General features: G+C 36.7%; 2 protein-coding genes across 3 annotated transcripts in view; both read left to right on the top strand.

The window, feature by feature from the left end:
• specc1la (sperm antigen with calponin homology and coiled-coil domains 1-like a) overlaps nucleotides 1–3,194 on the top strand; it is a 36,046-nt gene extending 32,852 nt beyond the window's left edge. For both annotated transcript variants that reach the window (XM_082187696.1, XM_082187697.1), the window contains one exon: nucleotides 1,213–3,194. In XM_082187696.1, coding sequence (XP_082043822.1) covers nucleotides 1,213–1,302 — 90 coding nt within the window. In that variant the 3' untranslated portion in view covers nucleotides 1,303–3,194. The remainder of the gene's footprint in view (nucleotides 1–1,212) is intronic.
• Nucleotides 3,195–3,346: 152 nt separating this feature from the next.
• On the top strand, nucleotides 3,347–14,802 carry adora2aa (adenosine A2a receptor a). Its single transcript, XM_082187699.1, has 3 exons — nucleotides 3,347–4,318; nucleotides 7,950–8,646; nucleotides 10,910–14,802. The coding sequence occupies exons 2-3, from the start codon at nucleotides 8,312–8,314 to the stop codon at nucleotides 11,904–11,906; spliced, it is 1,332 nt and encodes a 443-aa protein (XP_082043825.1). The 5' UTR covers nucleotides 3,347–4,318; nucleotides 7,950–8,311; the 3' UTR covers nucleotides 11,907–14,802.
• Nucleotides 14,803–16,543: the final 1,741 nt, after the last annotated feature.

Below are 16,543 nucleotides of genomic sequence, written 5' to 3' on the forward strand. Positions count from 1 at the left end.
AATGAATCAAATTTTCAAAATCATGGAAAATGTATATACTGAACATAGACTACTATTAAAAAGTTTTTGTTATTTAAGTAAAATACTTTTATTCAGCAAGGACACACAATTGATCAAAAGTGACCGTAATGGCATTTATAATGTTACAAAATATTTCCTAATGAATGCTGTTTAAACGTTCTATTCATCAAAGAATCCTGAAAAAAAAAGTGCATCTCATTTTGCACAAAAATATTAGGCAGCACAAGTGTTTTCAAGGTAACACTTTACATAAGGTTTCATGTGTTAACATTAGCTAACTACATTTAGTTAACATGAACTATAAATGAAAAACACTTCTAAAGCTTTTAGTAATTTTAGTACTAATACATTATTAAAATTTAAAAGTTCCACAGTATATTTTACAATTATTTAATGGTCCAGAGCTAACATGATCTAACAATGAACAGTTGTATTTTTATTAACCAACGTTAATAAAGATTGAATAAATCCTGGAACAAATGTATAGCTCACTGTTAGTTAATGTTAGTAAATGTATAGTTTACCATTAACTAATGGAACTTTATTGTAAAGTGTTACCGTTTTCAACATTTATAAAAATAAGCTGACTGACTGATTTCTGAAGGACGTATGACTGAAGACTGGAGTAATGATGCTGAAAATTCAGCTTTGCCACCACAGGAATAAATTACATTTGAAAATGTATTAAAATAGAAAAACCAATATTATATATATATGAAGAGTTCAGATGCAAAAGCCTCTAAATGCCATCTGAAATTTTCTTATAGAATGATCATTTTTATCAAGCTCGTATATTTAAATTCAATAATTTCACTTAAATGGCAATGAAGATTACCTATTGTCATTTAAGTGAAATTACTGAACTTAAATTCACAAGCTTGCTAAAAATTATCATTCTACAAGAAAATGGCATTTAGAAGCTTTTGCATCTGAGCTCTTCATATATACATTTATATATTTATATATTTATATTATTATTATTAGAGGTATTTGTGCACCAGTATTAAGTGTAATAGTTTAAAACAACCCTGGATATCTCTGCAAATAGTTCATATTATTTTTTTTTTATCATAAAAGTCATGGAAACTTCATGGAGTTTCACTGATTTCTTTCTGCTGAAATGAGGAAATAACGTGGTATAATGTGCCTTTTCTCAAATACACTGTAATTATCTCTCGCTTTCTCTTTTAGGACATCGATGACATGGTCCATACCGAAAGACCGGACTGGCAGAGTGTTATGACTTACGTCACCGCTATCTACAAGTATTTTGAGACCTGAGTACATGTCCTTTTACACCCCACCATATCATCCAGGCCTAACCCTAGCACAAAGTCATATTACATCGATCACAAGGACAATTGCATTAGCATATGCTGATATGGCGTGATACATTGATTATATCAAGAAAATCCTCTACAGTCGAACTCGGCTGCTAATGCAGAATCAGTTTGCCTTGGCAATAGTGCTTCAGCTCACTGTCGGGAGACCCTAAAACACTACGGACTTCACATCCAGATACTACTTCTAAGTGTGGATGATCTGAGCCTGTGGATTTGAAATGAGTCTCGAGGAACAGCGTGGACCCGCTTGTGACCCCGTGCCTTTTGCCACCCCGAGTTCTTGCGTCCAGACAGGCATTTGGAGCAAGTTCTTCACCTTAATTCACAACGTGCAACAATTGAACTTGTTTTAAAAGAGCGAGACCTGCGGATTGCTCAAAGCAGTGCCTAATTGAAACGCTTTATTGGAGAAGCACTTCAGTAGAGGAGAATTGTACACCAATAGGAGTTATTCACTACAGCACACAGTTAGTGGTTTAACGTTTTACAGGATTGTTTTGAAAGCTCATCGTGGGCGCCTTTGTTACGACTGTGACCGATCTTGGCTTGAAATACTACATATTAAATAGGGAGGTCAGCAATAAGCTTATGTAACCTTTTGAGCCATTTCATATGACATTAGTGCTGCTCAACAACAGTATGATACTGTAGAAAACACTACAACAGATTTGCAGCACATGTGCATGTACTGTCCAGTGTATTAGTATACCAAAAATGAAATCTTGTTTGTGATGCAGTTAAGCTAACTTCCTTCAGTACTAATCAAATGGTATGTTCTTTCTCAGGATAAGAAAGTCTTATCGATATTTATCACAACGAATAATCATATGTGATTCATAATATGTTATGCGCACCAATACCTGCACATTTTATAGTTTGCAAAGCACAAAAATCATCTTACATGCACTAATCGAAGATGTAAATGAAGCTACATTCCAGTGCATTAATATGGATGAATAGAATTGATTTATAGAGATTTTCTGCATGAGTGAGTGAGAAATCCTAATCGTCACATATATCCTGTTTTCCAGCTGTGCTGAATTCAGGCATCGCTCTCTTTTCATGAGTATGAAAGACTTTGATGTTTCCCACCTGTCTGCAAATAACACTTAATACAAGACATTAAAATAAAAACAATAATGATAACATAGGAATTTTTCATGAGAATTTTCATGAAAAATGTGAGGTATGTGTCTTATTTTCTAAACGCTTTGATTCTTTTAATAGAGTATTTAATTTTTCCATTCCCGAGGAGCATTTTGAATTGTTTGAAATAATACCGATTCAAATTCCAGTGTGTGTTTAACTAAGCAGTTTATTTTTAGCTCTCAAACATCTGAGAGAAAGACCATTCTGCACTTACTCTGGTAAGCGTTTAAGATTAATTCCAAACTATGTTTAAGTGTGTCTTTGGTTTTAACAGTGTAAGTTACTGTATTTCACCTTTGGACCATCATCACATATTCATTGTAAGTAAATGACAGATTGATCTTTGTTTGAACCTGACCAAATGTTTTGTTCAGGAGCCTCATATCAGCTTGATTTACACAAAAAAAAAAAGAGGCATGTTGAGATGGACCTGCATTCAGTATATGTCTGTTTGATGTGCTTCGTCCAGCTTTCATCACATTAATATGAATGTAATACAGCAAAAGGCTTCTCCAGCTGTTGCCTTTTAGATTGTTACTTTATGCCAGTTTATTTTCTGTTCTTGAACTCTTTTGCTGCCCTTTGTTTAGTTTTTATTTTATTTTATAATTATGAGAGCATTATCTTAATAAAAAAGGGTAAATGTTTTCCTTTTTATAAATAAATGTGAAGAGCAATCAATATGCTTTTTCTCCTAAATGAAACAGTTGTGGTGTGTAAATGTTTATGATTTAGTGATATTTTTCTTTGCATTTTTGTTCATTTAATTTAGCTAACCATTTAATTCTCAGGAGTTCTTTAGCTCAGCATAGAGAAGTCGCTTTTCGGCTTTACATTTTTCAGAGATAGATGAATTGGTCTTTATGAATCTAGGTGAACAACTTGTATAATATATAGAAATAACAAAAATGAGGTTTTAATTTACTTTCCGGACTGGTCATTCAAGTAACATTGTAATGCGTCGTGGTCGCCCTCCCATTTGACTAGAAGGCTTCTCTTAACTTGGTCTTAAACACATTTAACAGGTCATTTACAAACCGGCAAAAGGCCTGAGGAAAGGAGATGGTGGATGTTTATGAATTTAGTTTGTGCTCTTTATTGTTGTAAAGGATGGGTGTTGTGCGGCATGATTAGTGCACTTCTAAGATTAGATATGACGTCAGTCATTACATAGGGACATTTTTTTGCATTTTGTCGTGAATGAGACCAATTAATTGCCCTGCTTTCCTGCATAGATCCCTATTGTCTTTCACTGTCACGTGTGAATGAAACTCAGATTGACCTTAATACCGGTCTGGTTTAACTGTGGGACTAAAGTCTCAGAGAAACTGTCTGTTTATAGATTTTTAAAAATATATTTACAGAAAGATTTCCATTTAAATTGAGGATAAATCTCAATAAAACCTATTACATGGTCAATACAAACTAGTATCTAATTTGAATACTGTAGCCTACTTCTGCTTTCTAAATTTCCTTTCAGATAATCTCACAAGAGACATGACACTCGCAGTTCAGTTGTTTCACTGATACGTGATCACAGGAAGGAGCAGTATCAGTATCTAAACATTCGTCCAGACCTCCGGCTCCGGATTGGTCAAGCACTCATAGGGTTCTTCCTAGTCTGTCACTTTTTAGTGCAGATACGAGGGCGCGCGACTCACAGCTGACGCCTGAACGCGCCGACGGAATCATGAACCACTGAGGGACTCTTTTTCGGAGGGTTACCTTTTTATCTTTTGTTCATGGGGTGTCCTGCTCGTTTTATTTTTCTTATTCAGTCATTCCAGGAGTTATCAACTCTCATGGTAAGTTGAAATCATTATACCTAATAAGAGCCGGCGGAGTTTCGAATGAATCGGATTTGTTGGCATAGCCTACATTTGAATTAAATAATTCGTACAAAGCTTGCCTGCATTTTTAATATTAAAGTGAATTATTCAAGTGAGATTGTTTCTAATAGTTAAAACTCATGCTGTGTCCAGTTCTGCAGGCATTGAAATATTTTAGCTTCAAAACAAATAATACAGGAACAACCCCAACTACACCTTTGTCATATAACTTTGGAAAACAGCTAACTAATTCACTGAGAAGAAAAATATTAATATACAACTGAATTGCGTTTGGGCGCAAATTATCAGTGTAAATGAAACTGCAGTTCATGGCAAGCCATTTTAACATGTATTCCTTAAAATTAACCATTGTGTATTTTGTTGGTAGTATTGTTTAAACTTGTGTTTTTATTTTTGCTAGTAAGTATTCCTGTATTGGCATCTTTTTCAATTTCACCACTAACTATTCACTGAACTCTTGGTATTTTTCAACAGCGACTAAATACTTTCAATTAGCCTCTGGCATTCTTTTTACATACTTCATTTGTTTAGTCACTGGTTACTCGTATCTAATCCAAATTCACTAGTAGGTTATTCTTTAAACACATACCTGTTTTAAACTATTTTCACTCAGAATATGCTAGTACGGTAAATGAACAATTATGGAAACAGCAAGTACAGTAAATTAGGTATAACTCTCACTTTTAACTAAATGTTTATTATGAAATTTGCCTCAATAAACTCCTAATTACTGCTTATTAATATTTAGTAAGGTAAAGTTTAGATATTGGGTAGGATTAATGGATGTAGAATATGGTCGTGCAGAACAAGACATGTATATGTGCTTTATAAGTACTAATAAACAGCCAATAAACTTGTAATATGCATGCTAATAAGCAGTTAATAGTAAGAATTGGACCCTAAACCGAAGTGTTACCAGTATTTTCTTGTACAAAGTTCTCCAGGATTTTTTGTTTTATTTATGGGTTTCCACTTCCAAAACAATTTTTTTTTTTTTTTTTACAGTGCATACACTTCTGTTTCTTCCAGTTGTTACTAGTATCATTTATAATTGTACAATAAAGTACGCAGCAAAACTGTATAAATTAACACCCACAGTGTCTAACATCTAAAGTGTTAACTTCAACAACAACTTTGTGTTGATTCAGCACTCTATGTTGTTGTTTTATACATTGTGTGTTTGCTGGTATAGATGCTGAATACTGGTGTCTCATAAATAGGCATTAGTATTTAATAAATCCTGGAAAACTGTACTGTAGATGCTAGTAACTTTTGTATAGTTTCTAATTACTACAAAATAAGTAATTAAGTAAAGAAATAGCCATTTGTATTAGTAATACTTAGAAATGCGTACCATCAACAATTTGAATACATACTAGTAATATGAGTCAGAAGTTAATAGATAAAATCTATAAGATCTTTGAATGACACTGACAAAATTTCAGTTTGTTACCAGTAACACTTAGGACTAGAACTACTGTCTATTCTAATGCATGGTTAGAAATGAAAAAAGATACTAGTCACTATTTGATAATTACTGATTTATAAAATAACATGACAAGAGATACCAGTTACTTTATATTAATAAAGTTGTTCTGTACAGTGTATAAGAGTTTTTGTTTTAGATCAGAGTCATAATACACACACACGTGTGTGTGTGTGTGTGTGTGTGTGTGTGTGTGTGTGTGTGTGTGTGTGTGTGTGTGTGTGTGTGTGTGTGTGTGTGTGTGTGTGTGTGTGAAATTGACTTTTTGTTTCTACTGATATGCCTTAAGTGGTTTACTTGTTGATGGAGAACTGGAGATGGAGATGTATTGAAACATCATTTCTATATCTAACTTGACCCAGATTTTTCTTTAACTTCATAACAGCAAATAAATCTTCGAATGTAAGAATCAAAACAGATTTTCAACTGAGAAATGGAACATTTTATGATCATTTTTCATTTTATGATCCTATCAGTCAGCTGAGGTAAAAGGAGAGTAAAACAGCTGTAAAACCTTCATTCGCACACAGCTGAAGTACATCTGTTTGTTCTGAGCTGGTCTTGCTGTTTCATCTGAAAAGTTTGAATTGGTTTGCTATCAAACCCTGATATTTTGGATTTGGTTTAGTAAGGAATGAATCAGATTTGAGCCAGATAGAGTTTGTGACAGTGTTCGATGATGGATGGATGTAGACTGATCTTTTCCATCATCCATCCACAAGGGTCCACTGTTGAGTCTGGTGTTGGCACAGGTTGTGGCCCGCAATCTGTCTAGTATAGCTTAAACATTGCCTTCTTGTAAACACAAAGCACTGAATCCAGAAGACTTCTTTGGGAAACTGATCAAAGGGTTCATTTCAATGTTTTGGAGACCCGTTTCTCTGTTGTCCCATTGTCAGCCCTAAACCCTCACAGATCCATATCAATGGCTGTGAGGCTGGGCGTCAAGATCTTCTTCTTTATTATGTTTTCTCACCTGTACTACAATCATTTTCACCTCCCTACTGTCAGTTCTTGTTTATGACAGTCACCTATTCACATTCTATTCATTTTTGTTCTTTTTTTTGTGTGTCAAATGTCATGAGACTTGCCTAGTCCCAGACTAAAATTAATGTTTGTGTTGTCTTAACTAAAAGCAACTTGCACTGACATATCTTAAAATTTATCAGTGCCATTGTTTTGTCTTAAGATGCACACCAGTAATGTTTTTTAAGGCATGTTTATAAAAGCTATTTAAATGTCCTAATTGAACTAAGGCCTAATCCCTTGTCATTGTGAAACCTGGCCATTGTGTTGCAAATATTAGTCCCTGTATACAAGCTTTGAGGTTGTCTATATGCTAGTGTAGTCTTAAAAGTTAAAAAAATTGGCTAAAAAAAAAAATATATATATATATTTTTTTCTCTTCCGAAAATAAAAAACCCATTTAGGACCATTAGAATTCCCTCTAGAATGAGATTGTAACGCATATATAAATGCTATTTAAAAAATGATTTGAATATTTACGGTTTTAAATGTTTGTAATGTATGTTTGAAAAGCACTGTAAATGTAGAAGAGCAGCTGTTTTCTCATGTTTTTCAGAGGTGAGTAACCTCAGGGAGTGCTTCTGCAGCAGTGTGGGAACACTTCGGGGTAAATAGCTCAGACTCTCAGTTAAGGGCTTCGGAATGACTTCCCATAAACACAAAACAAAAGGAAAGCTTCTGGCTATCACTACTGGAGTGTCTGGTAAATGTAAAGTCTGAGATAAAGAATATCCATTTCAAGATTTTTTTGTGTTCACAAATGTTTCTTGCAATGTGTTAAAGCTTGCCATTTGTATTTACAAGAAAGGGCTTCGACTCTGGAAAAGCTCAATAGTCTGCTGTTATTAGTCAATCCCGATTAAGTGTCAGTATTTCATTGTTAGGCTTTAGGAAAAGGGATAATCTTATCATGCTGCTGCAACACTCAGTATTATTTTTAAACCCCATATTGTTGTCAATGCCATTGCCAAAAAAAGTTTTTTTTTTTTTAACTTTTATCTGTTTTTGTCCAGTCCTCCTCTTCAGAGCCTTTTTTTCCTGTTGATGACATACTTTGATTTCTTCTTTCTCCAGGGAATGCAGTGGAATACTAAATGTTATAGAAAGAAGGCCAAGCAACACATGGAAAGAGGACTGGACCATCAAATCTGACATCATGACATGGGATCATAACGAATTTTTTTGTTTTTGTTAGTTGTATTTATTTAATGCCAAATCTTTTTTTGTAAGATCTGAGGTAAAATTCTAATGTGTATTCATATTATGCGATTCAACAGTCTGGAACGTTTTTACCGACACAACATTTGATTATTCTTCTAACGGCATCTCAGTCTTCTGGTAAGGCTGACACTAGGCCTCGTGAGTTGGCTGTTGCCTCGAGCTGCAGCTATGGACATTGAGGCGAGGCATCATCCTCTCTCCCCAGAGACCTCACCATGCTGAACAATGTCTTTGACGTGTTGTACATGATTCTGGAGCTGCTGATTGCCCTGCTCTCCATCCTGGGCAACGTGTTGGTCTGCTGGGCTGTGGCCCTCAACAGCAACCTCCAGAGCATCACCAACTTCTTTGTTGTTTCGCTGGCCATTGCGGACATCGCAGTGGGTGTGCTGGCCATCCCCTTCTCCATCGTGATCAGCACTGGTTTCTGTGCCAGATTCTATGGTTGTCTGTTCATCGCCTGCTTCGTCCTAGTGCTGACCCAGAGCTCCATATTTAGTCTTCTGGCCATCGCCATTGATCGCTACATTGCCATCAAGATCCCGCTAAGGTGAGTGAAGAATGTTGCTTTCAGGATATTCATGCCAACCAGCATGTGTTTTGAATGCAAGAATTATTTTTTTTTAAATAATGCCTGTTTTCTAATAATCTTTGGGTCCATAGCGACCCGTGGTGTGTAATAATGTTCGTATTTTTTCTGTTTAACAATAATTTAATCTCTGATGACTCAATAAATGCAATTTACCTAGATTCCTCAATGTGGCAATGTCTGATACACAATGATGATGTGATGTTTCACTTATAATGTGCACGGGCATAAAACAAAAGAACACATAAGTGTCATCAACAAAACTTGAAATGGCTTAGCGATTTACTACAGAGCAAAATAAAATATAAGTGACACTGTCACTTGATGGTGGATCTGGTGAAGAAGCTGTCAGCGACTAAAATATTGGTTTTGAAGATGTTGAAAACAATAGTTTTGAGAAGAAGATCGCGAACATGAGCCAGATGCTGAATGTACTGGGGAAATGAGCTCTGACTATTACAGTGATGATGGTAAAAAGCATCTGCTGAAATTGAACCCTTCCAAAATCCAAAAGGTATCTAAATGTGCTTTATTTAATTTTGCAATTGTAATTAAATTAACAGGAGAGTTTTATACTATTGCGACAGTTAGAGATCCATCCGTGTTAGATATACATCCAGGACCCTAAAGACCCGAATATGTAATAATGATTGGCGAAACATTCATACCTTTAAGGGTTAAATTAACCAGCATTCTTCTTTCTAGTTGTCCAGCATTTTTTGGAACATCAAAGCAACTAGACCAGCATAACCCTACTGAAAGTGCACACTGGGCTTGGCTTTGCTGGTCTAGCTGAAATGTGACTAAAACCTCTCTAAAACTCACCTGACCAGGCTGGGAGACTACCTAAGACAAGTAGACCAACTTAGGCTGGCCTGCTAAGATGGGGTTTTTTTCAGCAGGGAAACCAGCCTGGATCAGTATGGAGATTCATGCTGGATTAAGATGGTCTTTTCAGGAAATTAACACACATGGCACTGTTCCCGTTTGTCGGGGCAAGCCATGCATTAAAATAGTGCCAAATTACTCATTTGAAATAAACTTAGGGTTCCATTATAGCACACATTGTGTCTTTCCAGCAAACATCAGATTCTTGGCAATTTTTGGGTGAATATGATTTAAGAATATGGCAAGGTCTGAAAACTCTTGATTTTGAGGCTGTCTTTAAACATAACCTCTCGTAAATCTGATTTACTCTGGAATGTTTTTGCTAATAGTTTGTACAGATTTCCTTTAGAAAGTATCCACTTCTGTTTTTTGTCAGTCAGTCTTTTATCAGATGACAATTTTTTTCCCGTAAACTCCTTATACCTCATGATGAGCCGATTAGCACTATTCTGGATGTACAGCTAACGTGCTAAAGGAGATTAAGGACATTTTGGGAAACAATTGGTCTCATTCTGTTTTGGAATGGTCAGTTCTGCTGTTTTCAATGAGATGTGTGATCGACCACGTGCGTGTCCACGTCCTGTCAGCAGGTTTTGGGTCGGGGACGGGGATGGGGATGTTTTCTCTGTGTGGCTCACTGAACTTCTACATCTGGAGAATGAGACTAATAGAGGCCAAGGAACTCAGCTGTTCTCCCACACTGGCCCAAAAAAAGACTGAAAATAGATTTCTGTTCCAAACGCTGACATTTCTGAGTACATTCTTTCTTCCTAATTGCTCCAATGGGAGAGTTTTCTGGAAATACTGTGAATGGATGCTAGGATCATTAGCACTGTGGTTGCTTCGAGGTTGTTCTAATTCTCTGTTCACATTGTGTTGGAATTACCATAAGATGCTGTTTGAATTATTGGAAGTTTCAGACTTAAAGTAAAGAATTAAAATGCATATAAAGTATAAAGTCTTTAAATAACTTCTATAAAGTCGCAATTATAAAAGAATAAATTGCAATTCTGAGATATAAAGTCAGAATATAGAAAGTTACATTGTGAAAAAAAAAAAAAAAAATCGCAATTATAAGAAATAAAATTGCAATTGTAAGATATAAAGTCAGAACTGAAAAGTCGCAATTATGAGACACGAGATATTTTTACTCTTGGGAAACTAATAATTACATAATTCCAGCATGATGTAAACAGGGGTGTCTAGGTTTACAGCCATGCTGTCATTTGCTTACTTTTGTTAGTACTTTGGACCTTTTAGATGTGCAGTCCAGACAATCTGGAACAAACATTTATGGCTGGGGAATTTGAAAAACATGATTTTCTCTCTCTTCCAGATACAACAGCCTAGTAACCGGGCAGCGTGCCAAAGGCATCATAGCGATCTGCTGGGTTCTGTCGGTTATCATCGGTCTAACGCCCATGCTTGGCTGGCACAAAGCCCGCTCAGAGAAGCCCATCAACAGCACCGACTGCCCGCCCGGCATGATGCAGTGTTTGTTCGAGGAGGTAGTGGTCATGGACTACATGGTCTACTTCAACTTCTTCGCCTGCGTGCTAGTGCCTTTGCTTCTCATGCTGGCCATTTACCTGCGGATCTTCATGGCTGCGCGCCACCAACTCAAATGCATCGAGTCCAAGGCCATGCCGTGCGAGCTCAAGTCCCGCTCCACCCTGCAGAAAGAGGTCCATGCCGCCAAGTCTCTGGCCATCATCGTCGGCCTGTTTGCTGTGTGCTGGTTGCCGCTGCACATCATCAACTGTTTCACTCTGTTTTGTCCTCACTGTGAACGGCCACCTGTTCTTATCATGTACCTGGCTATAATCCTTTCGCATGCAAATTCGGTCGTGAACCCATTCATCTACGCCTACCGCATACGTGAGTTCAGATACACCTTCCGGAAGATAGTACGATATCACATCTTGGGCAGACGGGAGCCTCTTTCTTGCAATGGGAGCACCCGAACCTCAACCCGAACGAGCGTGGCAGATTCACTTCGGATTAAAGTCAATGGCCTGGTGCGAGACCTCTACACCGAGCAGAGCAGCACCACCAGCAGCTGTGAAAGTGCCGAACCCGGCCACACGCACAGACCTGTTACCGCGGAAAACTCCATGTTAGACAACCGGCCTATGGAACTCACTAATTCCCACAGACATCCGGCACTGAGGCATCCAGAGTCGCCGCTCACTGGGAATAATGAGGGCGTTGAGTGCAGGAAGCATGCTGTATTTGACATTACTGATGGGAAGGATCTGTCCTCACCACTTCACATTAAATCAGCCCTGTACCTGCAGACAGCCAACTGTGTTGAACTCACGGAGGTTTCCTGATAAATAATGCTGTCCGAATGATGGATTCCAATTATTTATTTGCTGCTCCGAAAGAAAGACAAAGTATATTTTTGCTTCTTTAAAGTCTTGACATTGATGTGATCTGGAGCAGCTCAGAACTGAGTGTGTACAGTTTGACATTGTAATGATTTTAATGAAAAAAAAGATTAAAGAGCAAGGCATGGCTGACTGAAATGGGCATCCGTAATGAATATCAATTCTTTATATCAGATGTAATTTTCAAACTTAAGAATGTAAAACATTAAGAATGTCTGGAGTTGGAATTTGAATCAGCTACAGGATGTTGAATTGGAATTTCTTTAGTACAGCATAAATAAATAATTGAAAAAAATATATAAGTGATGATTTATATTTATTCCCTGCAAGGTAGAATAGTAAAACTGATTAGAGATATACCTCTTAAATAAATTATATATTATCAAAACAACTAACACAACTATTTAAATTTTGCCACACAGTCCCTCAAAATCTCCATCATATTGCTTGCATATAATGTTACAAAATAAACATTTCAATCTGTTGATAACTTGATAGTATATTGATGCTTGACATTTTGAAAAGTTTGGGTTAAATGTTCTTCCACCATATATATTATTTATTTCCGGAATAACGATGAACGATGGGCTAAAATATGAAAGACGAAGTACATTTTTGTTGCTTTAAAGACTTGACATTGATGTGGACCCAGTAGCAGCTCAGAACTGAGTGTGTAGTTTGACATTATAATGATTTTAATGAAAATGTAAAAAAATAAAATAATTTATATTTATACATATATATATATATATATATATATATATACAGTGCTATGCATAAGTTTAGACACCCATGCTAAAGTTGACTAAAAAGAGGAATAAAAAAACATTTTTTGGAAATTGAACTTAATGCCTTAATTACATTTTTTGGGGAAAAATCCAACCTTTAAGGACACCAATTTTCTTTGTGAATGAATAATGTATCGTAAATAAATAAATGTTCTTCCTTAAAATACAGGGTGCATAAGTCTGGACACCCCTATGTTAAATTCCCATAGAGGCAGGCAGATTTTTTTTTTTAAAGGCCAGTTACTTCATGGATCCAGGATACTATGCATCCTGATAAAGTTCCCTTGGCCTTTGGCTGGTTTGATTTCCATTGAGAGATGATCTTATGGAAGTACTCCATGCCAATCTCTAGGTATGGTGAAGGCTATGTGAGTCCGGAAATGTGTGTATATATCCGGAAGTCTGGTGGAACAACATTTAACCCAAACTTTTCAATCATTAAATTTAATACAGTAATTTTTTACTTATTACATTATCATACATTAATTGGATTTGAATTACAATTTGACATCCTGTTTGCTTCCTCAAATCAAATTCAGGATTTTAAAAGGCATTGTCAGTTAGTTCTCAATGGTTCACACCCCCGAGACTGGGAGAACACGCTTTGTTTTCTTGTGACGGCTGACAGCTGAAGTCAGCAGACATGAACACAACCTCGGCATCTGCACTGCACACAAACATGAACCCAAAGTTCTACATGCACAAATGCCCACAGGCCATTGATTTTGTTGATTTGTAAGTGGGAAAGCATGTTAGTGAAAGTTACTCAGCAAGACAGTATTCCATAAGGCTAGAACATGTATTTATGCAGCATTGCAACTCATGCTGTGTTGTTGGCTATGTGTTTTGTAGGCTTTGTGAAAGCTTTTATTGCTCTTTGGCTGTGGTTTTCTATGAGACACTTTCCACATATACATTTTTGGAGTCTTGTTATTATTTTTTTTAAATCATCAGGGGCACAAATCCAATGCTTTTTTGTTGAGAACTATTAGATATATTAGACATCTAACATACATTTGAAGATAAGTCTATCCTTTCACCTTATAGACATGCAGTCTCCATGCTATCCTGTCGAGCACGGCTTCTTTCAACTGTTTAATGTTCATATTGCTATCCATTTTAATGGTGTCGAGCCAGCGAGTTCTTTGTCGTGCCCTTCTTCTGATTCCACTGACCATTCCACACATTACTGACTTTAGCGAGTTTGCTCGCATAGCATGGCCAAAATAACTTGTAGTCTAGTGATTTCAGAGTGACTTCCCTGATTTTATGCGATCCAATACTTATTTATTTGTTTTCCTGGCTATCCATGGTATTCATAACAGTTTCCACCAGCACCACAATGCGAATGCATAGAATTTCCTTCTGGCGGCCTCACTTTCTGTCCAACCCTCACGCCCATACAACGTCTTGGGAAAGATGATGGTTCTGACTAATCCGCTTTTGGTAGTGTGAGTGATATCTTATTCATACCAACGATTGCAGTGTTGCCCAGTGCGACCCTGAGCTTGATTTCAGGGGTGGATTTTCCATCTTGGTCAATTTTTGATCTAAGAAAAAATTAAATCCTGAACTGATTCAATTTCTTCGTCATTGATCTTCTCTACTAGCTGCTGTCGTCATGATCTTTGCTTTTTTATGTTAAGGTGCAGACCCACTTTTTTCAAAATTAAATGTATCAGGTCCTCTTCCCTTTCAGTCAGCAAGGATGAATCATCCACATATCTCAAATTGTTGATGGTTCCCTTCCCCCAATCCTCACAACAATATTCGACGAGTCCAGGTCTAAATTTCACACGACCACCTCAGCGTAGAGGTTGAAAAGAAATGGGGACAATATACAGCCCTGTCTCACGCCCCTGCTGATCCTGATCTTATCTGTATCATCATAGAGTGCTCAAAAAGACTTTTGCTGCCTTATTTTGTTCCTGTTTGTGGAAAGCTCCATAAAGGTTAAAAAAATTTTTTATCAGATTTGTTATCGTCATTCTGTTGCAACAAGATATTGTACTGCTCTGGCAATGTTCATGAAACATGTGATTTCACATCAACCCGTTGCTTGTGATTTTGTGCTAATTCTTTCTGCATCGGGTCATGCAGTATTAGGCCACAGAAACGGCAATGTGGACACATTTGATTTTCCTCTACCATAAATGACAATTACTTAGTTGCATATGGAGGGCGAGCAAAAACATATGCAAAAAGTGCGATATTATTCAATATTAACTACATGTATTATTTAACGGTTGTTTGTACGGCTTTTCTTGTAGCTCAAACAGTAGAGCGTTGGTGCTTGCAACGCTGAGGTCATGGGTTTGATTCCCAGGGAAACCCAGAATTGTTAAGAGTGTGAATGTGTGAACCTTGAAATGCAATGTAAGTCGCTTTGGATAAAAGCATCTGCCAAATGCATAAATGTAAATGTAGTGCTCTTGATATTGCTTAAGTATGTAAACGGTACATCAGATTAAGTTAAAAAAGTTAATGTAATCAGTTACTAGGCCTAAACGATTTGGCCAAATGTGTGATATAGCTTAAAGAGCAAGCTGTGAAATGAATTGCGAATTTCCTTCCAAAGACGGAGTCTCCAGACATGAAGTGCTCATCCCAGGAGATTCCTCCTCTTGGGCTGTTGTGCTCGATCACCCGCTGAAGGCTTATATGAATCCTAACATTGTATTTTTCCCAGCCTATTTCCCAATCCCAAAAGATTCCAGGTTAAAAGGCTGCAATAGTTTATCTCAAGAGATTTCTAGATGTTAGGGTATATATTTTTTTCTGAATTGAGCTCAACATATGACATGTAGATATCACATAGGCTATGTATAGATTATATGTTTTATAGATTATAGGTTTTAAAAATTAAATCAATGGTAGATTTACTTTAAGCACATCTGATTCAAATGGAATCGTTTACAGGCAGTTTTACTCATTTGATTTGAACTGAATCACGGTATGGTTCATCTGGCGCTCCTGACAGATTTTACACAAAAACAGGCTACAGTAGGCAGGCCTAATCCATCTCGAGTTATTGCAAACAAAGGCTCATTGTGTGCTGACACAAAGGGATGTTAATGCGTCTGAAAATGCAGTAGGTTATTCACACCCTTCCTCCTAATGAACTCCAATATGACTCCTGGGCTCGACTCCATGTCTGCAAGCGGAGCTTTTGGATCTTCAACAATAGCAATTTGTTCCTCAAACATACAGTATTTGTGATGCAATAACTATTTATATCTGCTCTATATGCCTCTATTGGCATATTGTGGGAGTGCCGTGAGTGAGTGGGATTTGTGTAGATGTAGGCCTATAACCTTTGGCATACATTTAGCTTTTATTGAGCTAAGCAAACAGGCTGATTGGTCTCATCTTTGACCTTAAGCTCGTAGAGGGCTTCATATCACATTTAAAGTTGTGGAAAATAACTGTTGATGAAGCTAATAATGTTTACACACTGATAAAAAAAAAAAAAAATTCTTCCTGAAAAGCAGTGTTAGGTATAACTGGAATCTGGGCTTATGACTTAAGCTTGTGTTGTCATGGGGAAGTTGCTGTTTGTGTCTCAACGGCTGTTATTCGGGCCAGAGTTGTGTATTAGCAATCTTCCAAGGGGGAAACAAATATTTTAATTTTAAAAGTATGATGGAAAAGGGAAAAAAAAAGTAATGTAAACTAATAAAACTGGAATGGTATTTTTTATAATGTAGCCTACAACCGTTCAAAAGTTTGGGGTCGTAACTCTCGCCAAATTGCAACCTAAGCTATTTTTTGTTAATCTACCCGAGTCAAACA

Source organism: Leuciscus leuciscus (assembly GCF_965113295.1).
Source record: "Leuciscus leuciscus genome assembly, chromosome: 13".
In the NCBI taxonomy this organism is placed as follows: Eukaryota; Metazoa; Chordata; class Actinopteri; order Cypriniformes; family Leuciscidae; genus Leuciscus; species Leuciscus leuciscus.